Source organism: Dipodomys ordii, unplaced genomic scaffold, assembly GCF_000151885.1.
Source record: "Dipodomys ordii isolate 6190 unplaced genomic scaffold, Dord_2.0 Scaffold43, whole genome shotgun sequence".
Taxonomy (NCBI): domain Eukaryota; kingdom Metazoa; phylum Chordata; class Mammalia; order Rodentia; family Heteromyidae; genus Dipodomys; species Dipodomys ordii.
Window position 1 is genome coordinate 8,101,418 of NW_012267259.1, and position 24,243 is coordinate 8,125,660.

At 44.4% G+C, this 24,243-nt stretch overlaps 1 protein-coding gene across 2 annotated transcripts in view; it reads left to right on the forward strand.

The window, feature by feature from the left end:
- Positions 1-427: 427 nt before the first annotated feature.
- Positions 428-24,243, forward strand: part of Nedd4l (neural precursor cell expressed, developmentally down-regulated 4-like, E3 ubiquitin protein ligase) — a 299,659-nt gene continuing 275,843 nt past the window's right edge. The window contains exon 1 of one of the 2 annotated variants that reach the window (XM_013018975.1): positions 428-588. In XM_013018975.1, the coding sequence (XP_012874429.1) occupies positions 523-588 (66 nt within the window). In that variant the 5' untranslated portion in view covers positions 428-522. The remainder of the gene's footprint in view (positions 589-24,243) is intronic. The other variant, XM_013018974.1, reaches the window with a different exon arrangement.

Genomic DNA, 24,243 nt, shown 5'->3' on the forward strand with positions numbered 1-24,243 from the left:
CCCGGCCTGTGATTGGCTTGGGGGGCGCGAGCGCCCGCCCTGGCAAGCGGGGAGGGTCTGCTCCAGGCGCCCGGTGGGAGGAGGCAGCGGCGGAGAGGCGGGGAGAGCGGGGGCCGGGACGGACGGCGAGGGGGGCGGGCGAGCCGGGTCTCGGGGTTCGCAGAGCCCGATCGGAGTGGGGCGGAGAGCGGCTGGCGGGCGGGGAGGACCAGAGGGCGGGCGGGAGGAAGCAGGAGAGTGCGGGGAGGGGAAGCCCGGAGGGCTCCGCGTCGCCGCCGCTGCGCGCTGGGGTAGGCGCCGGGACTGTCGCCGCCGCTCGGCGCGCTCTCCGGAGCCGCCAGCCCGCACGTCCCGCAGCCTTCCGGGAGGAGGCGTGCGCCCGGCCACCTTCACCTGCGGGCCCCGGCCGTCTCCCGGGCGGGCTGCGCGCAGGGCCGGGTGCGGGACCGGCCGGCCGCGGAGCAGAGCGGAGATCGGTGACCCCGCGCCGCAGCCCAGTTACCCCGGAGCGCCTCGGATCCCATGCAGGGCGCCGGCTCCATGGCGACCGGACTCGGGGAACCAGTCTACGGACTTTCGGAAGAGGAGGTGAGCGGCGCCCCCTTCCCGCCAGGGGTTCTCCGAGGAGTTCCTGCCCCGGGCCGGCCTGGAGGGGGACGGGGCCATCGCCGAAGCGCCCACCCTTCTCGCGCCGGCCGGGGAGCGGGGTCCTCGGGGGTGCCTCGGGAACCCCCCAGCCGCGCGCATTGTTTGTAAATAATCGACGCGACGCCTTCGGAGCTGGGCTTCGCGCCGCAGCTCCCCGCTTCGGGGGCGGCGGAGGGCGCGTGCGCTTCTGTGCCCCGCGGGTCCCTTTCTTCTGGCCGCGTCTCTGGGGTGTTGGGCAACTTTGCTCTGTTGCCCCTGCAGCCCGGAGTACATGACGTGGGTCACGTCTGGGTGGGGCGGGGGCTGCGGGGGGGGCGCGATCGTCTCTCCTCCTCCCCCCTGGAAGTTTGTTGGGACCGATCGTGACCGCGGGCTCTCCGACTCGACGGGGCGCCGGTCCAGTTGGGAGAAGCGGGGGGTGGGGGGTGGGGGTGGGATGGGGGGAGAAGACGCCAGGAGTTGCCTTGCAGAGTCTGCAGCCAGGATTGTGCATTTCGGAGCGTGTGTGTGTTTGTGTGTGTGTGTGTGTGGGTCGCCAAGGAAGGTAGCAGGTGCTGTTGCTGGAAACTTGCAGCCCTGCCATGTTTTTCCTCCCCAGGATTCTGTGCCCCGCACCTCTGGGGTGGGTGGAGGGAGCCGAGCTCCATTGATCTCTTTTATTAATAAAGCGAATGAAGTAGGCCACGCCCCCAGACTGTCGGTTTGGCAGGAAGGGGGCTTTGTTTTCGCCCGGACTCTTTTTTGCGTTTCCTATTCCCTCGTTTATTTATTTATCCCCCCCCCCCCAACGATCCTGCTCACTCTCCGACCAGCCTCTCTGGACCAGCCACGCTCTGTTCTTATTGGTGTGTTGTTCTGCTAAAAGAAAAAAAAAAAGTGGGGGGAGGTGGGTGGGTGGGTGGGCCCGCGGCGGGCGCGGCGAGACGGGCAGGCTGCCGAGAGCAGGTAGGAGTGGTTTGCCATCTGGCGGGGTGCGCGCCCAGCTCTGGCTCCCCTTTGGAGAGGTGAATTTACAACCCCTGAAGCATTACTCAGCAGGGAGGTATTTCCTATCCTGGTTGTGCATTTCATGAAAAGTTGATGCCTGGAAATGCAGGCTTTCTCGATTTCTCTTTATCCTCCTTTCTTTCTTCGGAGGTTCCCTCTTTCTCTGGTTGATGGGGGTGGGGTTTAAAGAGAGGGTATTATCTGAGCCTGGCTCACGTTATGGCTTCCTTTTCTGATGCTTTCCTACTGTGGCGTGTGTGTGTACGTGTGTACTTTATCTAAATGTGTAATGAAATAAGTATCTTGGCAGGGGGAGGGCATGTTGGGGTTGACTTTATTTTTTTTCCTCTTGAAGGTGCTAGGCAAGGTTTGCTCTGGTGTTTGTTTTATCAAAGAACGACCACAGTGCAAATGTAATGTGTGATTTGTCTTTTTGATTTCTTTTCCCATGCCTTGCTTGTGTAAAAGAATGTCCCTTTTTGTGTGTGTGTAGTCACCTGGAGATGGGTGAAAAGTAGCTTTGTCTCGTTTACCCAGGAGACATCCTGGCTTCTGGGCTTTATCTGGAGCTTTCTCTTACATCCTCCACTTCTCCATTTAATTAGTGGCAGCCGAGGGGAGGCCCGGATCCCTTGGAGGTGCTGAGATACCGACAGACATATTCCTAAACAAAGGGCTGCTTGAGCCGAGGTTATCTTGGGGGATGAAGATAGCTATTATCTCTTCTTAGGTTCTTTAAAAAGATTTTTAATAATATGATTATTTGTAAAAGTTCCCTGAAAAAAATGTTTTAAGAATGTTTTGGGAAATGCAGTTGCTGAAGGAATTCCCATCTTTGGTCCTCGTTGTTGATCTAATGATGCTTTGTTTATGTGGGTAGTTGGTGTCACAATTCACCTAGAGTGCATCTTGCCACTTGTGTCTGGGTGAGTCACTTACTGTTCTAAGCCGGAGTGGAGTGTGAACGTGGAGGAAGGAAGGGTGTAAACAGTGTGGGGGGACTTCTGTGAGGGGGTTCACTCTGGAATCCCCAAGGGTATTAGAGACTGTAGAGGGAAGAGCAAAAAGGTGCTGAAGACATCTTTGATTATTCATTGCCACCATGCTGGGACGGCTCTGCTCCACATGCTATACAGTACACAGACAACCCTTATCTGTCTTCCTTTCTTAGCTACCAGTGAGGAAAACCATGCAAGGGGTGTTTGGATAACTTCACATTTTTGTGGTATTTGTTTTTTCTGGGAGGTTTCTCATTGTTAGATTGCCATGTGGAGAATCAGGGAATGCCTTTGTAGCATATTAACAACAAATGGTTGATTTTTTTTGGACCACTTTGGCCTGTCTCCCTGAACTAGTGTAGCAAAGAAAACAAATGGAAGATTTTCACCAGGGTCTGGAAGTAGGAGGCCTGAGGAAACAAACAGCCAGGGGTGGGTTTTGCAAGGTATGTTGCATATGGGCACCTCTCCTAGGTGAGTGGACTTTGCAGTTGAAGGTATTTTGATTGCTACAGAGAGAGCCTGCTTGTAAGCCACCCATACCTAGAGGGTCTCCTATGAGTGAATTTGTAACATGTCTTTGAAGTTATGGAAAATACAAATATAAAAAATAAATTGTCCTTGTATTTGAGGATAATGGTGCTTTCTTACAAAGACTGTTGAGGTCTGGAGCACTCAGTGGAGAAGCACATGCAGTGTTCACATGGAATGGAACTATTCCTTGGACCAATAGCCTGGGTCTGTCAGCCAGCCTTGGTCTGTCCTGCTTATGGAAGGAATTAAGGTGAGGGCTTTACACTGCTTTATTGTTGCGGTGCATTTCTGGCTGAGGTTCCTCTGGAGATTGTATACTTCATACTCACTCTGGTTTAAACAAGGTCAATTTGGGCAACCAAATTGGAAACCACCACCAGATGAGTTCTGTTGAACAAAACTTCTTATTCATGACTGAGGATCAGATTGGGTTTGGAATCAGAACTGTTTGGACTGGTTTTTGTGTCTGGCTTGGGTTCTTTAGAGGTTGGTTTTTTTTTTTAATATTTATTCTTTTTTTTTTTTTGGCCATCTGTAGCACTGTTTGGCATCATTTACTCATGAATGCTACTGCTAACCTTCTGGAAGGTTTTTATTACATCTCAGAAAGGTATCTTTTATTGAAAGGACTTTCTACTTGGTGAAGCATTAGCTTAAATGACAGCCTTCTTTTAAGAGGAGATAGGACTGTTTATTTGGTGCCAGTTCTGGGACTTGAACTTAAGGCCTAGATGCTGTCCCTTCACTTTTCCCCCTCAAAGATAGCACTCGACCACTCAAGCCATAGCTTCACTTCTGGCTTTTTGGTGGTTAATTGGAGATAAAAGTCTCCCAGACTTTCTTGCCCAGGCTGGCTTCCAACTGAAATTCCTTAGACCTGAGCCTCCTAAGTAGCTAGGATTACAGGCATGAGCCATTGGTACCCCAGTTAGGATTTTCTTTATTGATTTATTCGTGATTAGGAACTTGCTAACACACATTCAGGCTAACCTTTGGCATAGATAACATATTTCTTTCATTTTGCTGACAGTTTTCAGAAGCATCATTTTATGTACCAGTAGGAAAGAAAAAAATAGCTGTCACATTATGACATTCTGTCAGTTTTAAGAAGCATCTCTATTTCAGAAATGTTAAAATATGAAAATAAGTATGTTTTAGAACTGATGAATTATAATGATTAAACCTCAGGTAAGCCTAAGTCATCAGTTTCAGTACCATCATCCTTTAACACTTTCTTGGGCGGGCGGGTGGGTTGGGGTTTAAACTCAGCTTGTTACACATTCTATGCCTGTGTTTCTCCACCGAGCTATAGCCCCAGCCCCAAGACATGTTTAAATCAGCCTTTAAGTCAGATTTCTGGCTCTTTTTTTGCATCTGAAAAGAAGAGCTGCAGAAGGAAGGGCTGTGAATGGGTGTCAGCGGGGAGGCAAGCAGGAAGAGCCACCTCTAAGTGATGAAGAATAATTAATTTTAAATAGGGGACCCCAGCGTTTTGGAAGAGATTGGTAAATCCTGAACACCATGTTTGCAGAGCTGTGCCATACAGTCAAGACTAGGTTGCTTTGGGAAATTACAGTGTAGGCATTGTTTGCATCTCAAGGTGCATGCTGACTGGCAGTTTTCTGCAGGGAAGTCTTGCCCAGTCATGCCAACCCCAAGTGTCTGTGCTGGGCTGAATACATAGCTAAGACAGGGGCCACCGTACTTGGTCTGTGCCAGGAACTGTTGGAGAAATAACTAAAATGGGCCTGGGTTTTGTGGTGACATTTAAAAGCAGTTACATGTTTATGTTTGCAATGCTAGGGATCAAACCCAGGGCCTCAAACATGCTAGGCAAGTGCTCTACCACTGGACTGTGTGTACAGCCAACGATATAAATATATGTGTGTATATACATACATCTATGTGTGTGTATGTTTATAAGTGTGTATATACCCGCTCAGATCAAGTGTTTTGTTTTGGTACTAGGGTTTGAATCAGGTCTTCATGTTCGTTATTCAGCCTCTTTGCCACTTGGGCTATGTCTCTAAACCTTTTTGCTTTTGTTTTTTTACAAATAGGGTCTCACATTTGTGCCAGGGTGCTCTGAACCCATCTTCCTATTTACACTTCCTGTGTAGCTAGGATTACACACATATGGCAATGCACCTATTTTATCGGTTGAGATAGCGTTTTGAGAACTTTTCCCCCCTGGGCTGGCCTTCAACCTGCTATCTTCTGGACCTTTGCCTCTGGGTGGCTAGGATTGTAGGTGTGACCTACTGCACATAGTCCCCAGACAGTTCATTGATGGCTTTGTTTTCAGTTATACTGTCATTAAATTTTACTTTTTATCAAGCATGGTAGCACATGTTTGTAATTCCAGCACTTGAGAGGCTAAGATAGGAGAATAGTAAGTTGGAGGCCTTGCTCTCTCTGACATACATACACAGACATGCACAAATTTTTAACATTTATACTTATTAAAAATTGTTTTTGGGGGGTCCAGGCGTGGGGCCTGAACTCTGGGTCTAGATGCTGTCCCTCAGCTCTTCAGCTCAAGGCTAGCACTCTACCACTTGAGCCACAGCGCCACTTCCGGCTTTATTCTTTTTGCTTATGTGGTGCTGAGGAATCGAACCCAGGGCCTCAGGCATGCAAGGCAAGCACTCTACCACTGAGCCACCTTCCCAGCCCCTACTTATTTGTTTTAATTGAGTCAGAACATTGGAATTATTTTGTTTCTTTTTTTTTTCTTGCTGTTGGTCATGGGACTTGAAATCAGGGCCTGGGCCCTGTCCTTGAGCTCTTTTGATCAAAGCTATCATTCTATCATTTGGAGCCACAGCTTCACATCCTATTTTCTGGTGGTTAATTAGAGAATCTCATGGACTTGCCTGCCTGGGCTGGCTTTGAACTGCAATCCTTAGATTGCTGCCTCCTGAGCATTACAAGCATGAGCCACTGGAGCCTAGTTTATGAAAACAGCTTAGCAGTTTTCTTAGTGGAAGAAATAATAACAAATTTTTCAAATGGGCAAGGAGGGTGGTGATATAGAATCCTCAGGTTGAAGTTTCTTTCCCAAGCAGAGCACCCAACTTAAGTCATCAGGAAGTGCCTGAGTCTCTTCTCCATTGCAGTGGAAAAGTTAGCTTAGGCTTCTGGATGGTCAATATCCTTGATACATCTTCAGGGAAAAAATATGCAGTCAAATCCCTGTGAATATACTACATACCTTGGGTTTTGTGCTTTAAATGGGTGAAATGTATTCTGTGAAAATTACATGTGAGAAAAACTGTGTATGACTTTTGGAATGTAGCATTGCAATAATATATTTGAGTTCCTGTTAAGTTGCTTCTGCCTTGAATCTTTAATGAGACTAAAAGAGACTTGGTTATTCATCACTGACTCAATCACTCTTCTTCCTTGTGTAGTATTTAAAATCACATCATGGCTTATACTGGGCCCTAGACTTGATTCCCAGAACCAAAAAAAATACTTAAACATCAAACAAAGAACAAAAACAAAACAAAAGTCTTGGCTATATATGATAGAATGAGAGCATATTTAATTATTATTTATTTTTGTGCTAGTACTAGGCACATCTGACTGGTGCTTTACCACTTGAGCCACAGTTCTACTTCTGTCATTTTGCTGGAGAAAAGAGTCTTATAGACTCTTCTGCCTGGACTAGCTTCAGTATAGGTCCTCACAGCTTCCTGAATAGCTAGGATTACAGTTAGGAGCTACCAGTGCCCAGGTATGCATATTGCATATTACATTTTTAAAGTAAAAAACTCCTTTTCAGTTTAAAGAATCTTTGGAACAGATTTTATTTATTTATTTATTTTTGGTCTGGTTGTGGGGCCTGAACTCTGGGCCAGAGCACTGTCCCTCAGCTCTTCAGCTCAAGGCTAGCGCTCTACCACTTGAGCCACAGCGCCACTTCCGGCTTTTCTTTTTGCTTATGTGGTGCTGAGGAATTGAACCCAGGGCCTCAGGCATGCAAGGCAAGCGCTCTACCACTGAGCCAACTTCCCAGCCCCTGGAACAGATTTTATTGTTGCTCTTGAGTTTTAGGTTCTAGAAGAATATCATCAGAAGGGAGGGAAGTAGATAAATATGGAGAGGAGGAGTTTCAAATTTTTTGGTGTTACAGATGTTTGAATAGATGAATTTATCCTATATGTATGTGTGCATATATACATATGTGTACACACAAGCATAAACATCTATAAATATATATACACATGTATCAATACCTGTGGATCGAACATATATAGATGTTGACTGTATACGTATTTGTATACACACGTGTATGCATGTGCGTGCGCGCGTGTGCACACACACACACACATGAAATAGGACTTAACTGTGTTACCTAGGCTGGTCCCAAACTCCTGGGCTCAATTGAACCTTCTGTTTTACCCCCCTGAATAGCTGGGATTACAGATTATATCTTGAAGTATTTGCTAGCTGGGCATAAAATAAGCTACACATTGATCCTTAAGAGTTAAAGGTAAGGAGAAGGAACTACTACAGTCGTGTTCATGAATGTTTCCATGGTGGGGTAAACGAGAGATTAATGAAGGATGTGGAAGTGTAACAGCATGCTATTTTGTGTTTTTACATTGCTCTCTCCCAGGTGGAAGTCCACACTGAAGTGTTTCCTTTTCTGACTATAGGTGGCAATGTTTGTACTGTCTACTGCTCATGTTACTTTTGTCTTGGTGGTTGCTTCTTGCTGGAATATAGAAATGAGAGCTGTGTTTAAAGATGAGGAAGAAACCACATTTATGAAACATTTCAAACACATAAAAAAATCAACTATTCAATACAGCCACCTCCTTAATCCCCCACCACAGTGAGATTATTCAAGTGCCTTGTGTGCTGCATGGTTGGTTTTCTGTCTTCAAGGATTTCTTCTCCAGGACAGCTTCAGCATTAGGAGAGAAGGCTCACCATTTGGGTTTCAAAAATGATGCACACGAACAAGCGCTCAGAAGTTTTTTGTTTTTGTTTTTGTTTTGGTATGTATTCATTTATTCATGTTGGATGCCGTTCTGGGGCTTGAACTTAGGGTCTTGGCTTTTTTTTACAGGTTGGCGCTGTACTGCTTGAGCCACAGCTCCACTTCTGGCTTTTAATTGGAAATGAGAGTCTCATACAGATTTTTCTGCCATAGTTAGCTTTGAACCTCTAAAGTGTGAGCATGAGCCACTGGCAGTAGGTGTGTGGGGACTTAGACCTGTTTTAAATTGGCTGTCTAGATAATTCCCTAGTTTACTGACATTGACTTTGAGAAGATACTGAAGTACAACTCCCAGTATTTTATTGCTAGAGATTTGTTGGGCATGGGGGTGGGGAGGAGGAGGGAAGTTGTGTCGTGATTTGAACTCAGGGCCTTATGCTTGCAGGTCCTGCCCCAACTCTTTTTTAAGTTATATTTCAGATAGGAATCACATGTTTTCATAGGCCAGCCTTGGACAGCAATCCTACTACATACAGCCCCCCACATAGCTGAGGTTCTTATACCAGGCTTTTTTTTGTTGAGATGGGGTCTCGTTAGTTTTTTGCCCAAGTTAGCTTTGACTCCCCTGAGCCACCATGTCTGACTGGGAGATAGATCCTTGGTGCTGGTGCCAAATTGTGGCTGAAGTCAGAGCTAAGAGCTCTGTGGGTGCTACCATCTGGGCCAGTGCCCTCATGAATAATAGAGGCCCTCATTAAAGCTGCAGTGCTTCGTTCTGGACGGGAGTGGTCCAAACGCTGACTATTGCTGTAATGCCTTGCCATAAAAAGAGCCGAATCACCCAACTGTATCTGGGGTGATGAGCTTCAGTTTGACACTTCAGTAGGCTTTTGGTACCCAACTCTAGAGTCCTGTATTGATTCAAAACTCCCCACGTTTACTGTCAAGGCTCTCTGATTCTCCGTCATGCAGGTCAGTGTCTGGCGGTTTCTTGGCAGGCAGGCACCATTGCAGAGATTCCAGATCTTTCATGTCCGCTTCACCAGGGGGCAAGGGCCATGCAAAGTCAAGTGTTCTCCTGTTGTAAGACTCTGTGATGTCAGGGCTCGGAGGACAGCAGCCCTGTGAAGCCGTAGGGAAAGAAATATCCTGTTGCTGCTGTGGGTCTCCCCTCCCCCTGTCACCTGCCTGGGCTCCAGGGGGCTGTGGTTCCCAGCAGTTGTTAGCAGAGTGGATGGAGCACGTTTCTACCTCCTGTCTTCTAGGCCTATGCCCAGTCTCAGAGTCTTGCTTGGGTTAATAGTTTTCCAATTCCTAATTATATTTCCTAACTTCCAATTTGAATCAAGGCTTGGCTGTCTGTGTATGAAGCTTGGTGTGTGTGTGTGTTAAGTTTCAGACAGGATCTTAGGTAGCCCTCTTGCCTAAATTTCCCTAGTGCTGGAATTATAGTCATGTACCAATTTTTTTGTTTTCATTTTGTGCCAGTACTGGGGTTTGAACTTAGGGCCTCATGTTCTCCCTTGGCTTTTTCCTTCAGGGCTAGCACTCTACCACTTGAGTCACATCTCCACTTCTGGCTTTTTGCTCTTAGTTGTAGATAAGAGTCTCATGGACTCTTCCACCCTGACTGGATGGGACCCTGCCCCTCAGATCTCAGCCTCCTGAGTAGCTAGGAGTATAGGCATGAGCCACCAGCCACCAGCAGCCGTAATGTGTTTTGAAAGTATACTGTGAAGTTGCAATCCCTATTGTGGGTAAAATGTGAAGCTAGTTGTAGTAGTGAGAACTATATTGGGGACAGAGGCCCCCCCCCCATTCCTACCTGTCAGGAGATCCAGTTACTCTAGTTGTGGGTCCATTATGGATGAGTGCTTTGAAATGCAAAGTTAAGTGATTTCTAAACCTGGCCTCTCATTTGGTTTACTAGTGGCAGGGTGAGTGCTAGCCGCCAGTGACTGGACTCCAGATGAGAGGCAGTGGAGGTGATGAAGAAGTTTCTTCTTTGGTTGGCCTTTATGTTGGATGGATTAGTTTTAATTATATATGTAAGACGTTTTCTTAACTGTTAAAAGCAACCTAATGCATTTAGAGAATTATTTTGTTTAGTAAGCATCTGTATTAACTTTATTTTTTCGTATTTTGGTCTATGTATCTATGTCAGTTCTGAGGCTTGAAATCGATTAATCTTACTATCTATGTAAGTAACTTATCTCTATCTATCTATGTATGCTGGTTCTGAGGCTTGAACTGTGATGACCCCCCCCCCAAAAAAAAAAAACCCAATATAAAATGTGAGATTGGAACAGAACAGAATTATTGATTGGCAGGATCTCCCTGTAGAGAAAAAAACTCCATGGGTAGACTAGTCATTAAAAGGAAAAATTCCAAAGATGAAGGCTTGAAGTCAATTAGTGAGTTAAACACTGTGTTACTGGAATTCGGTAAATAACAGTGAAACTCAGAAAGAGCCAGAAAACCTGGAAGGTGGTTTGATTTTGGGTGTGATAAGTAAGAAGTTTGGAATTGTTTTGCTTATTGAGGCTGTAATTGCTATTTCACTAGCTTGCTTCTTTGCTGAGAAGATTTGGGATAAGAATTTTTCTTTGATGACTTACTGCTTTGGTTATTGGAATGATTGGACTTGTAATCATTGGTAATCGCTAACTGCCAGCTCTGCTTTTGTAACTTGCTTCTTTGTTGATTACAAAACTATCACTGACCACCTGCAAGTGCCCTGCCCTTCCTCCCCCTCTGCCCCCCATGGATCTTGCCAGTAAATACCCTGAGCTAGTTGACTTTACTGCCGGTCTTCACTGTCTTGGTATAGTGAGAGGCAGTCACTGTGGTAATAAACATTCCTAGGCCAATTAACTGAGTGTTCGTGACTCCTTTCTCCGGTTGTAGGTTAGAGTCCCACTGGCCCTTGGGAAGTTGATAGTTCAGAACTCAGATCTTTTTCTCTCAAGTCCAGTGCTCTACCACTTGAGTCACAACTCTACTTCTGGCTTTTTAGTTGTTAATTGGAGATAAGAATCTCTTGGACTTTAGTGCCTCTGCTGGCTTTGAACTTCGATCCTCAGATCTCAGCCTTTTGAGCAGCTAGGATTATAGGCGTGAGTCTCCAACACCTGATTAATATTTTATTTTTGATTCACAGGTATTCACTGTCCATATTAATGGGGCGCATTCAGCGTGTTGTTTCAGTACATGCAGCAGTGATTACATCCAGCCTCCTTTTACCAACCTTCCCCCAATATTGACTATTTAATAATGGGGGAAAAAATGTGTGCTATTGCATTCAAAGTTCTTAGGCCAGAGTTTTTAAACTAACCTTACAGTCTCAAGAGTGACAACCCCCTGCTTCTTTCTTAGTTTGGGGGGTTGGGCATCTAGGTGAAGACTTCCAGTGCCCAGTTGGGTTTAGGAAGAGGAAGGAGACTGAGGCTGAAAGAGAAAGCTGAACCTAGACTCAGTTGCTTCCTTTCATTCTTTCCTCTGAGGTTCCCTTCTGTGCCTCCTGCATTATGAATGATGACTGGATTCAAGCCTGATTACACTCAGCAAGGTTGCTTTGCGTCCTTGGAGCTGGCTGCCTGAGTCTCTTTCTTCTTAACCCCAGAGTGTAAATGGATGTGGTGTTGGGCTGAACGGTGTGGAGAAGCAGCTGAACTCTTTAGCTTTATGCTTCTGCTGATTCTTGAGTAGATGCTATGGTGCTCTGCAGGCCAGGCCTGCCTTTGGAGTTGATGGTCATTTCAGGGACTTAATTAATGCAAGAGGCCACTGAGGCTAGCTGAAGTGAAGCAGAGATCACAGCACTGGGATGAGGAGGAGCATATGGAGATGCCATTTATATGATATGCAGAAAAAGTGTCTTGAATTGAGTCCATTGTGGCTAAAAGTATTTACACATAAGGAAAAAAACAATGAAGAATATGTGAATGCTCCTTATTTTTGAGCAAGAGGATTCTAGGTAATTTTGTATTGTTTCCTTTCTTGGTTATTTGTATTTTCTTTATTTGCTTTTTTTTTTTTTTTAAGAGCCTAGTCCTGGGTCTTGAACACAGTCCGGCTACTATCCCTTAGCTTTTTCTAATTAAGGCTGGTACTCTGACACTTGAACTACAGTGTCACTTTCAGCTTTTTTTTTGGTGATTAATTCTAGTTAAGAGTCTTACATGGATAGTTTCTACCCAGGCTGGCTTTGAACCACGATCCTCTGATCTCAGCCTCCTTAGTAGCTAGGATAATATGTGTGCGCCACCAGTGCCAGACAATGAAAAAAATTCAATTTAAGTTCAGTTATAAACAGTGAGGTGACTGTAGTTTACAGTAATTTATTGTATTGAGTAAGGCGAGGAGTTTGAAGCTGCCAATGAGATAGAAATGTTCTCACCCTGATTGATTTTATCTGTACATTCTGTATCTTATATGTTAACATACCTCACCGTACTTCATGAAGATGTACAATTACTGCTGGTGCCAATGGCTCATGCCTATAATCGTAACTACTCAGGAGGCTGAGATCTGAAGATTGTGATTTGAAGCCAGCCCAGACAAGAGAGTCAGTGAGCCGCTTATTTCCAATTGAGTACCAAACCAAACCAAACCAAAAACAAACAGAAGTGGATCTGTGGCCCAAGTGGTAGAGTGGTAGCCTTGAGCAAAAAAAGCCCAGGGACAGCTTTCAGGCCCTGAGTTCAAGCCCCAGAATAGTCATTAAAAAAAGAAGAAATAAAGATGTGCAATGAGTATACATGAAATCAAAATTTTAAAAATGTTTGTGATAGTCAACTATTCTGACTTGATTTTATTCATTGTATACATGTATTGAACTGCCACCCCGTATCTCATCTATTTGTACAATTAAAAAATAATAAAATATATACAAGTCAGGTAGAAAGCAAAGCCCCACAGACACGAAGTTCCAGGTTCAGGTAGAAATGTCCACACTTGATAGTGTTTGTGCAGTTGAACACTATCCAGGGCCTGCCTGTGCTTTGTATCCAAGGGCAACGAAGTCATTACATTGCCACATCCAGATCTCCCCAGCAAATTGGGGGAAGAAGGATTGAGTTCTCTCTTTTTTTCTTTTTTAAAAGGCTGGTAAATTGGATTTTTTCACATGGAGCTTGCAAGATAGATGCTTCATTTTCCCCATTGTGGATACTTCCTGTTTGTATTCTCTCCTTTGTGCCTGACAGTTACATATAAGTTTTTTTTTTTAAATCTTAGTAGTAGTGTTTTGGGTTCTCTGAACATTTTTTGAGGGTTTTATGAAAATTGTGCCCTGCTCTTCAGCTGAAATCTTTCTTTATCCCTCCCCACCTTGGATTTATGAGTTACAGATCTGAGTTTTAGTGTTGAATAGTTTCCTTCTTTCTTTTTCTTTTTTTTTTTTGTCGTTCATGGGGCTTGAACTCTGGGCCTGGGTGCTGTCCCTAACTCTTCAGCTCAAGGTTAGCATTCTACCACTTTTGCCACTGCACCACTTCTGGTTTTTAGTGTTTACTGGAGATAAATGTCTCATGGACTTTCCTGCCTGTGCTGGCTTTGAATGCGATCCTCAGATCTCAGCTTCCTGCATAGCTAGGATTACAGGTGTGAGCCACTGGCACCTGGCTTCCTTTCATTTTTTGAGACAGGTTCTTGATGCATAGGCTGGTCTTGAACTGATGGGCCAAAGTGACTCTCCTGGTTCAGCTTTCCAAATAACTGGGACTATAGTCATGTACCACTACACTCAAGGAATAATCTTAGCTGTCTTAATGATACCTGTACTCTTCAATACAAATATTCACACGGCAGCTTCACACTGCTTCACATTGACTATTAGCTGATGTTGTTCTTTGTGGCCTAAACTATGTCCCTTCTTAAACAAAAAGGTAGGGTTGACAAATACCTTATTGTTTCTAATGAGAATAATCTTTGATTAAAGAAACAGCCCCGCCCCAGCCTTGGAATGTTTCCAAAGGAAGGGTGCATCTTACCAGTTTGTGTTTGTGTATTGGCAGGTCATGTGCACACTCTCATATCTCTCCTCTTCTCCTTACTACTCACGACGTTTATAGTTGGTGGTGCAATTGTGGGATTTGTGTTGGCTGGTCACCACTTGCACATTCTGGTGCCCAGGTGGTGTGGTAGATTATTGAGAGCTGTCATGGGCACGGTAACTGTCTCTGTCCTGTTCAGCTAGATATGTTGGTTAGGCGTAAGTAAGGGGTGCCCTCTGGTCAGCAGTGTCATTAAGGCACCGGGTTTGTTCTTTCCTCTGCTTTACTGTCTACAGTCTGGCTGTCTTCCAGACCTTATTTATTCAAGGATGGCTGCCATGGGTAATCGGAGATGAGCTCTTCCCTTCCCCCCTCCCCCCACTGGCTTTCTCTTCTGATTAAGGGTATCTAATCCCCGCAGTCCTGCAGGAACTCTCTCCTTGTGCCCCACTGGCCCACAGATGCTTCGATTGCTCATCCCTCAGCCCACTATGGAGGAAGAAAGGAAGGGCGCATGCTTCGCCTGACCCTCGAGCTGAACGGAAATCAGCCGTGATGGCCCCGTCCATCTTCACTCTTGCGATCACCCATACACCTTCCTGAAATGCTCCAGAAACTTCTCTCAATGTTGCAAGGATACCAGGATGGGTGAAGCTCTTATTTCTTCTCTTACACCAGAATGCGGTTTTTTTTTTTTTAAATTTTAATTTTTTATTAATGCTCTGGTGACCTCTGGCTAGAGAATGCCTCTCAAAACACTCAGCCTGCAGGGCTGGAGAAAGGACGGGACATCTGTTCAGACCTCTGTCTGGACAAGGTGAAGGAGAGCAGACTCCTTGGCTGAGGACAAGAAAAGCCAGTGTGAGCATAAATACCATGGATTATATTCTTGGAAGTCACTGAGCATAGAGGAAAAAATATGTGAGAATTACCTTGATAATAGATATGCTAATTAGCTCCATCTAGCACACAGTCTATGCATTTGAATTTTCTTTGCTAACTACCACTACATTTAAAAAGTGCCCATAAATGTCCACAACAAGTGTGAGGTAGGTACAGTTCTCTTCGTTTTGTACATAGGGAGACGGAGGCACTAGTCCCGCGGTCACTAATGTAGGGGCAGGGCCAGGACTTAACCAGGAATGTAATGTATTAAGAGGTTCTGGAGACTTCAGTGGACAGTTAGGAAGAGGAGCACACTTCTGAGCCTCGGGTTCCAGACTGAATGGCTGGCTGTGCAGAGCCTTGCAGACCTTGTCAAGGAGCTAACTGCTCCCCCCTTTTTCCTACTCCCCCCCCCCCCCGGACCCAGGTAGAGCTGATGTTTTGCTTCTGTGAGGCCCACTGTGCAGAATGAGTGGGTAAGGAGGGCAACTCCAGCTAGCAGAATTGTCACAGAGCTGTCCCGGAATTGGGGGTGGTGACAAAGTTGGGGGGTGGTAAGGGTATTTAGGAAGCAGGTCCCATTCGATGTATTTCGTTATTGCCTGGTGTGGTGAGAGAAAAAAGGCTTCCAGAAAAATCCTTCCAGTTTCCTGCTTTAGAAAGTTGTGGGTGGGAAAGAAATCTACATTTTCTTAAGTACTTGGTATACTGGCTTTGAACTGGAGACTCTTTTACCTCCTTCTTCCATCCCTGGAGGTGGTTCGGGTTGAGGGGGCGCTGCAGGCATCTTGTTGGTGCGGCCAACTGTCTGTCCTCAGGTGCCAACAGCTTGAGAAGTGCAACTCTAGCGTATTTGCCAGCTTTATTGATGTGATTATCGAATTAACCCATAAGCTGATCATGTGCTGCTGTACTGTTTTCCTGATCAGAAAAAGGGTTTAGAGAGGAATAGTTCACTTGGTCCAAGGTCTGTGGTTAGTTTCATGCCAGAAGTGGACTTGGAACCCAGGTCTTTGTATGCCAGAACCCTGTGTGAGCGTTCCTCAACACCATGCGGAGGAAGAGAAGGTGCCGGTTGGGTGGCCCAGCTCTTTGATATTTGTGGCTGCAGCCTAGCAGGAAGGAACAAAGCTATTTATAGTCAGCTCTGCAGTGGATCGAATTTTCCAATCCTGAAGGACTGGTACTGGGTAGTCAAAGAAACGTCATCATTCAGTTATTGGCTTTCCCATGCTGATAGAAATATGAGCATACAACGTTTTTCTCTCTTAAAAAAATCACCCCGGGGCTGGGAAGTTGGCTCAGTGGGAGAGTGCTTGCTTGCCTTGTATGCATGAGGTCCTGGGTTTGATTCCTCAGCACCATATAAGCAGAAAAAAAGCTGGAAGTGGTGCTGTGGCTCAAGTGGTAGAGCGCTCGCCTTGAGCTGAAGAGCTGAGGGACAGCGCCCAGGCCCCGAGTTCAGGCCCCATGACTGACAAAAAAACAAAACAGAAACAAAAATAAAAACCACCACAACAAAAAACCACACCCTTACTATACTGAAGGTAATGTGAAATCTGGGTACTCTGCTGCTCATGTTTAATGGTTGTCATCCAAATGGTTGTCTAGCTCTTGGGAAGAGTTTGGATGCATGACCCATCGTGTTAGTGCTGTGGGGACTGAGTTCTTCCAGTGAGCTTTTCATACCATCTCACTATGGATATTTACTTTTCGTTAGATGTGTTTTTCAAGCTAGTTTGAGTCTGAGGCAGTCACTTTTGGGGCAGTGATATCTGAGGATAGTAAAAGACAACTTTGCCTTGGTCCCAAGTCTTAATTTTTGCCTGGGGCATTTGGGGTGTAGCACTGCCTGCTGAGTGAAGTGTCTTTCTGCTTTGCCTGTAGGAAGGAGCTGTTGTCTTGGAAGGTGCTGAGACCCCACAGACCATGCTGTGGTCCTTTAGGAACCTGTTTGTTGGTCCTTCCAGCTTGCTGGAGGTAGATGCTGACGTGGGGACTTGGGAGGGGAGGAGGAGAGGCTGTTTTGTCATGGTGATTGGTATTAAGGCAGGGTCCGAGGCTTTATATTGAGAGGGACTAATACTGAGGTCATGTTTTCATGCCATAGAATACAAGATCTGTTGAGAAAAGGAGAGGTGGAGGCTGCTCAGTTTGTTGGTTATTTTGTATGCGTCTCGGTAGCTAGCCTGCCTTGTACTGTAGCATTGCACTTGAACATATTTTCTTCTTTTCAAGTTCTTTGATGTTCAGACTGGCATGTTTAACATGAAAGGAGTAGGAGGAAATTTAACAAATGGAAATGTAGATAAATGAAACTTTCAAACTTAGCCCAATGTCAAGGACTAACTATAAAACAATCTGTTCTGCTATGTGAATGGATTACCCGGTGCTGAATTGATTGTGCCTATGTTTTCTCTACCACTCTGGAATTTCCTACCAAATACTATTCTAATACCACTTTCCTTGAAAAGGACAATTAATTTGTCTCCTTTTCTGCAGGGAGAAGATAGCAGGCAAATTGATACCTAGGTTTTTTAAGTTTGAATGAGATAGACTTCTTTTTTAGAGAAAAAACATCCGTCAGGAGCTATGTGATGTGTTTAATTATTTTTATTACAGTGTTTCTTAAAATACACCCAGACATAAAAGAGGCTATAAACGTGTTTACAGCTGGTATCTACCAAAATGATCAGAAAGATTATCATAGCCAACATCTGTAGAAATCTAGTTTCCAGGGACTACAGTTCAAATGAACAATCTGATTTTAATGTGACAGGTGACAGTGCTTTATTAAAACTGGGTATCATCTTTGCTTAGTAAGCCCTGATTATGAGGACAAGGTCTTCCTTTCCAGACCTGTCAGGACCTCTCTTGTTCTGTGTGTTGGAGCATGAAGATATCATTGATTGACCTAAAGTCATACTAGCCGGAAACACAGCAGAGCTACCCTGCTGTCCAGATCATGACTGCAAGGGCTGATCCAAGCCCTAGAAATCACAGGGGAGTACTCAATTATTTCTGGTGGCCATATTTGTACAGATGGCCCCTGAGTTAGGATGACTCAACTTATTATTTTTGACTTTACGCCTGCAAGAAAGTCAGATCCCCAAACAACCATCCTCTTTTTTTATTTTCAGCATGTTTAGTAAATTACAGGAGATATCAACAGTACTATAAAGTAGACATTGTGTTCAGTGATTTTACCATAACCTATAAGCTAGGGGGAGTGTCTGTGATGGTAAATAGGGTAGGCTGAGCTAGCTGTTCAGGTTAAGTGAATGAAATGCATTTTGACTTTGGATGTTTTTGCTTATACTGATGTAGCCTATCGGTTGAAGAGCATCTGTAAGAATACATTATAAGATCATCCATAGCCCCAAGCTTCCTGTGCCAGATGGGATCCTTGCTCTTGAAGTCCAACAGGACAGAGAATTCTCCTGGATAGAGGAGTTTCTCAGGCTGTGCTTCATTATAGTCTGATGGGAGTCTCCTGGTCCCAGAACTTGTCTCCAATGAGATTGTCAAGTGGACCTAAGTCATCTTGTGTACTTGTGTGTGTGTTTGATTTTGTACGGGTTCTAATTTTTAAAGGTCCTTTGTTACTAAAAGTTCTCCTTCGTAAACGAACATAATTCATTTAGTCAAAGATCTACCCATTTCTTAGCAACCATTTTCTCTCAGCATCACCACCAGATGACTTTGCTGATTTCCCAAGGGCTAGCTGCTTTTGCTGTATATTTTTTTCACAGCATACACAGATCAGTTATTCCAGCGCAGCAGCGCATGGCCAGGTGGCGGTGTGGATCGCTGTGCACTGTGACCTGATGTCTCGATGACCCCACTAGCTGCTTTTGCTGTATATTTTTTTCACAGCATACACAAGTCAGTTATTCCAGCGCAGCAGCGCATGGCCAGGTGGCGGTGTGGATCGCTGTGCACTGTGTCTCGATGACCCCACTTGTGGTTTCACTAGTTTCGAGTCTGGCTTTGCTTTTCTTGCCTTAAAAAAAGGGGATGACATTAATGAATGGAATGACCTCATTTTTAATTTTTTTTTTTTTGTTGGCCATGGGGCTTGAACTCTGGGCCTGGGCGCTGTCCCTGAGTTCTTTAGCTCAAGGTAAGCACTCTACCACTTGAGCCACAGCGCCACTTCCGGTTTTCTGTTGGTTAATTGCAGTTAAGAGGCTCGGACTTTCCTTGCCAGGGCTGGCTTTGAAGATCTCACCCTCCTGAGTGGCTAGGATGACAGGCATGAGCCACTGGCACCAGCTATTTCTAATTTTTTTTTTTTTTTAATTTTGGATGCCTGTGTTGGGGCTTGAACCTTAGGGTCTTGCTCTTTCTCTTGTTTTTTTTATTTTTATTTTATTTTTTGCTCAAGGCTGGCATTTATCAATTGAACCACACTTCCACCTCCAGCTATTTTGCTGGTTAATTGGAGCCAAGAGTCTCTCAGAATTGTCTGTTTGGCTGGCTTGAAACTGCAGTCCTTAGATCTCAGCTTCCCGAGTAGCTAGAAGTACGGGTGCAAGCCACTACAACCTGGCACCTGCTTATTTTTACCAAGAGAAATGTAGGAGCTAGCCATGGAAACATGTACTCAGATTCAAGGCTGTTTCGTGAGGGGTCTGCATTTACTCTTACTGGCAGAATCATGAGCTCTAGTGTATTTCTTGGTACAGCCTATTCAATCAAAATTGCCTTCTCAGCAATTTACAGCCACATTAGTCTCGTTACGTTACAAGAATACATCATTAAAATGGTTTTACCCAGCTTGAGCACACTCTTCTGAGTCACTGGGTGGCTTTAAAGTGGTTTCTAGAAGTTCATTTTATCCCTTGGAGTGATGTGCATCCCCATTGCTCAAGAGTACTGGTTGCAATGGGATCTGGGCTTCAGTGGTGATGCTTTCAGTAGGGAAGGTTCCAGAAGGTGTTGAATGAGGACTTACTGTTGGAAAATGAGTGTTTAGAATCCCAAAGTAGTTGTGGTGACACACCAGAGTTCTTAGTGTTCAAAAACTATTCAAGCAGAATCAGCCATACTCAACATTCACAGCTTGTTAGATTTAGTATCAGGAAAGAAACTTGCTACTCTCTGCTTCAGCAGAAGTGAAATAAATTATCCACAGATTTCTAGACAGTAGAAATGTGTGCTTCTCCTGATTCTTCCTACCCCATAATCACTTGATTTGTTGGGCATTTATTATTATATCTCTGATATTTGGGAGCACATAAATCTGTCTGCCTACCATCTGTCTGTCTGTCTACCTAGTACCTATCTACCATCTGGTTTTTGTTGTTTTTGTCAGTTGTAGGGCTTGAACTCTGGGCCTGAGCGCTGTCTTTCAGCCTTCAGCTCCGGGTGAGCACTCTACCACTAGAGCCACAGCGCCACTTCCAGTTTTCTTGTGGTTTATTGGAGATAAGAGTCTTATGGAGTTTCCTGCCCAGGCTGGCTTTGAACTGTGATCCTCAGATCTCAGCCTCTTGAGTAGCTAGGATTATAGGCATGAGCCACTGGTGCCCAGCTTATCATGTGTTTTGTGCTTTTACTGGGTGTTGAACTAAGGGCTTCATGCTCTCATTTGGCTTTTTTACTCACCGCTGGTGCTCTACCACTGAGCTACGTTTCAGTTCCAGCTTTTTGTTGATTAATTGAAGATAAGAGTCTCATGAATTTGTCTGCCTGGGCTGGCATCAAAATGAGATCCTCAGATCTCAGCTTTCTAAGTAGTTATGATTATAGTTGTGAGCCACCAGCAACTGGCATAAGAAAGCCTCTGTTTTGAAAGAATGACTTTGCCCCATTTGTAAGGAAATGGAAAGATTTGGGAAAAAATTATATTAAGTAAAGTAAGCCAGACCCAAAGAAACATGGGCTGCACGGTATCCTTCATTTGTAATAACTAGAACATGTCTAGGATATTACCAGCAGAAGATCATAATAGCTCAAAAGCTAGGTGCATATAAACATGTAAAATGATGCTTATCAAAATGAACTCCAGGGCTGGGAAGGTGGCTCAGTGGTAGAGTGCTTGCCTGGCATGCCTGAAGTCCTGGGTTGGATTCCTCAGCACCACATAAGCAGAAAAAAGCCGGAATTGGTGCTGTGGCTTAAGTGGTAGAGTGCTAGCCTTGAGCTGAAGAGTTTGAGGGACAGCACCCAGGCCCAGAGTTCAGTCCCATGACCGACTAAAAACAAAACAAAACAAAACAAAAAACCCCACAAAATGAACTCCCAAGAAATTGAAACAAGAGGTATTTTTTAGTGTATTGTTTATAGTTATTCGTTTATTCTTTCTTTTATTCCCTCCTTTGGTTTGTTTCCTGTTGTCACTGTTTTTGATTTCTGTACCCTTTGTCTTGTTTATAAGTTTGTCTAATTTGGGGAAGGGAAGGGGAATCACAGAAATGGTGGAAAAGGGGGTGAGCTAATGCACCAGTGATACTCACTAGACACTATGTTGGAAATGAACTTTACAACTTGGGGTGAGGGGGGGAAGAGGGGAAAGGGAAAATGGGAGAAAATGAGGGAGGGGGTAACACTGTTCAGAAAACAGTGTACTCATTACCTTACTTATGTAACTGTAACTCCTCTGTACAACACCTTCACAATAAAATTAAAATGAAAGGAAGCCTCTGTTTCATAGGAGTTGGGTAGTTTGCCATGCTTTTTGGGCCCTAAGAAAAAAAATCAACTTAACTAAGAGAGAGCTTTCTCATTGATTACTACAGTTTGTTTGGGGTTGGGTTGACTTGTAAGGTTGGTGACTTAGGTCTCTTTTATATCTACAATGTAATTCATAATTTGTCATTTCAAATAGTTTTTAAAATCTTATTTGCATTCTTTTTATTCATTTTGTTTTTTGTTGGTTGTGGGGCTTAAACCCAAGGCTGGGATGCTGTCCCTGAGCTTTTTTGCTCAAGGCTAGCGTTCTACAACTTGGAGCCACTTCCTTCTGGTTTTCTGGTGGTTACTTGAAGAGTCTCATGGACTTTCCTGCCTGGGCTGCCTTTGAACCATGATCTCAGCCTCCTGAGTAGCTAGGATTATAGGCATGAGCCCTCATTGCCCAACTGAAGCTATTTTATTTTTAATTTTTCTGTACTGAGGGTTGAACCCAGTCCTTCTCATGTGCTAAGCAATCCCCTTACCATATGCTCCAACCCCAGATACTCTTAAATGCTTGTCAATTTAAGCATAATAATACTTAAACTCTAAGAGAATGTAAGTATGTTTTGGTTTTGATCAAGATAGAACGAATAAGAAATGTACCAAAGTGTAGTTCGAAGCTTGGTCTTTGGTGTGAAGATGTTGGACTGTGGAACTTATAGCAGGTAGGACCTAGTGAGTGGACAAAATGACCTAGTGAGGTCATAAGGGGATTCTGGAAGTCTCCTGGGACCCTGATTAGCTCTAGAGAGACAAGTGATGCCATTTGTAACCTATGCCTATAATTCTAACTTCAGGAGGTGAGATCTATGGATCACAGTTCAAAGCTAGCCCAAGCAAGAAAGTCTATGAGACTCTTACCTCCAGTTAACTGTCAAAAAGCCAGAAATGGAGCTTAAGTGGTAGAGCACTAGCCTTGAGCACAAAGAGGCTCAGGGACAGTGCCTAGGTCCTTAGTTCAAGCCTCACAACTGACACACACACACACACACACACACACACACACACACGAATTCTCCTCCTTGTCTGCTACCGGGTATGATATTGACGTAGAATTGCTCTGCACCAGTCATCTGGGAAAAGCATGAGGATGTCACTGAGTTGGATGCATGTGGTCCGTACTTGACCCAGAATGGATTGAGGGTGGGGACTACCGCAGAGGCTCAGGTCTTTAGTTCTCCTTTATAAAGGGTGTGCACTCCTGTGGCTCGGTTTCGCACTGTGCTCTAGAATAGCTGTTCAGAAGGTGTGACCAGCTCCTTCTGCCCTTCCTCAGCCAGTGTTAACAGTGTAATGAGCACAATTGTTCTGTATTCTCAAGTTATCTGTGCACCTGCAATTTTAGTATTGAGGTCATTTCATCAGGAACCAATTTTGAGATGTAGAAATCAATACACATTGTAGTGACATAGAAAACTTATTACAAAATGTACTCCAGATGCAAAATTCCTTCTTTCTTACTGGCTCAGTTGTAGGAAGCAATCTTAGGGATTCCCCTGAAAGAAAATTTGACTGGATTGGCCAGTGAATTTTCTACATCTTTCTTGGAAAGTCTGCTTCAACAGCAGATTTTCAGGAGGGAAGCAGAAAATGTTAAACCATGAGCATTAATAGTGCTGAGTTTAAAATGATACATAAGTCCCTTACAAATACCAAGTAACAATACACATGGATGCTTTGGACCTTTGGAAATCTACTACATAAAGACAGTGGAAACACTGGTACATCTATGAATGCCAAGTTTTTTTTTGTTTTGTTTTATTGCCAGTCCTGGGGGTTGAACTCTGGGCCTGGGTGCTTCTTTTGCTCATGGCTAGTGCTGTACCAATTGAGCCACAGTGCCACTTCTGGCTTTTTCTGGGTAGTTTATTGGAGATAAGAGTCTCATGAACCTTTCTGCCTGGGCTGCCTTTGAGCCGGAATAGATAGCTAATATTACAGATGTGATCTGTGGGTATTTGACTCCAATTTTTTTTTTTTGTGTGTGTGTTTACCTGTGGAAATAAACCCTTGCAACCATTTGAAGAAAATTCAAGGAAAATATTGGTAATGTTGTAAAATACTGGAATTTAATTTGCATTTAATTTAATCTCATCCTCCTTCTCCATCTTTCTGGTGATCTTTAAAGCCAACAGCCTTGTAAATATGGTAGTTGTGAAAATCCTTAATCCTAGTAGCCATTAGACCGGCAGAATAACATGGGACATCTTCAAAGAAGATAAACATAAATGGACATCTTCAAAGAACCATGACTAGATGAACTGTTCAGTAGCTTGCTTAACAACTCTTTTATGAGGGCTTGTCTTTATTTTTTCGGATTATCTCACCTTGGGCTAACATCTGTACCCACTGAACACTTGTTGAAAGCAATCAGTGCTAAGTTTTCAGTTACAGCTGCCTGAGGTCAGGATGCTATTTGAGGCCAGCCAGTGACTAACTAACAAAAACAATTCAGGAAGGATATGTTCATTAGAGGATCTAAAAAGCTCCAACATATCCCTGGGACTCTTAAAATGTTCTGTGTATGAAAAGGAAATACTCTAGAAGCCCCTGAATTGTTACC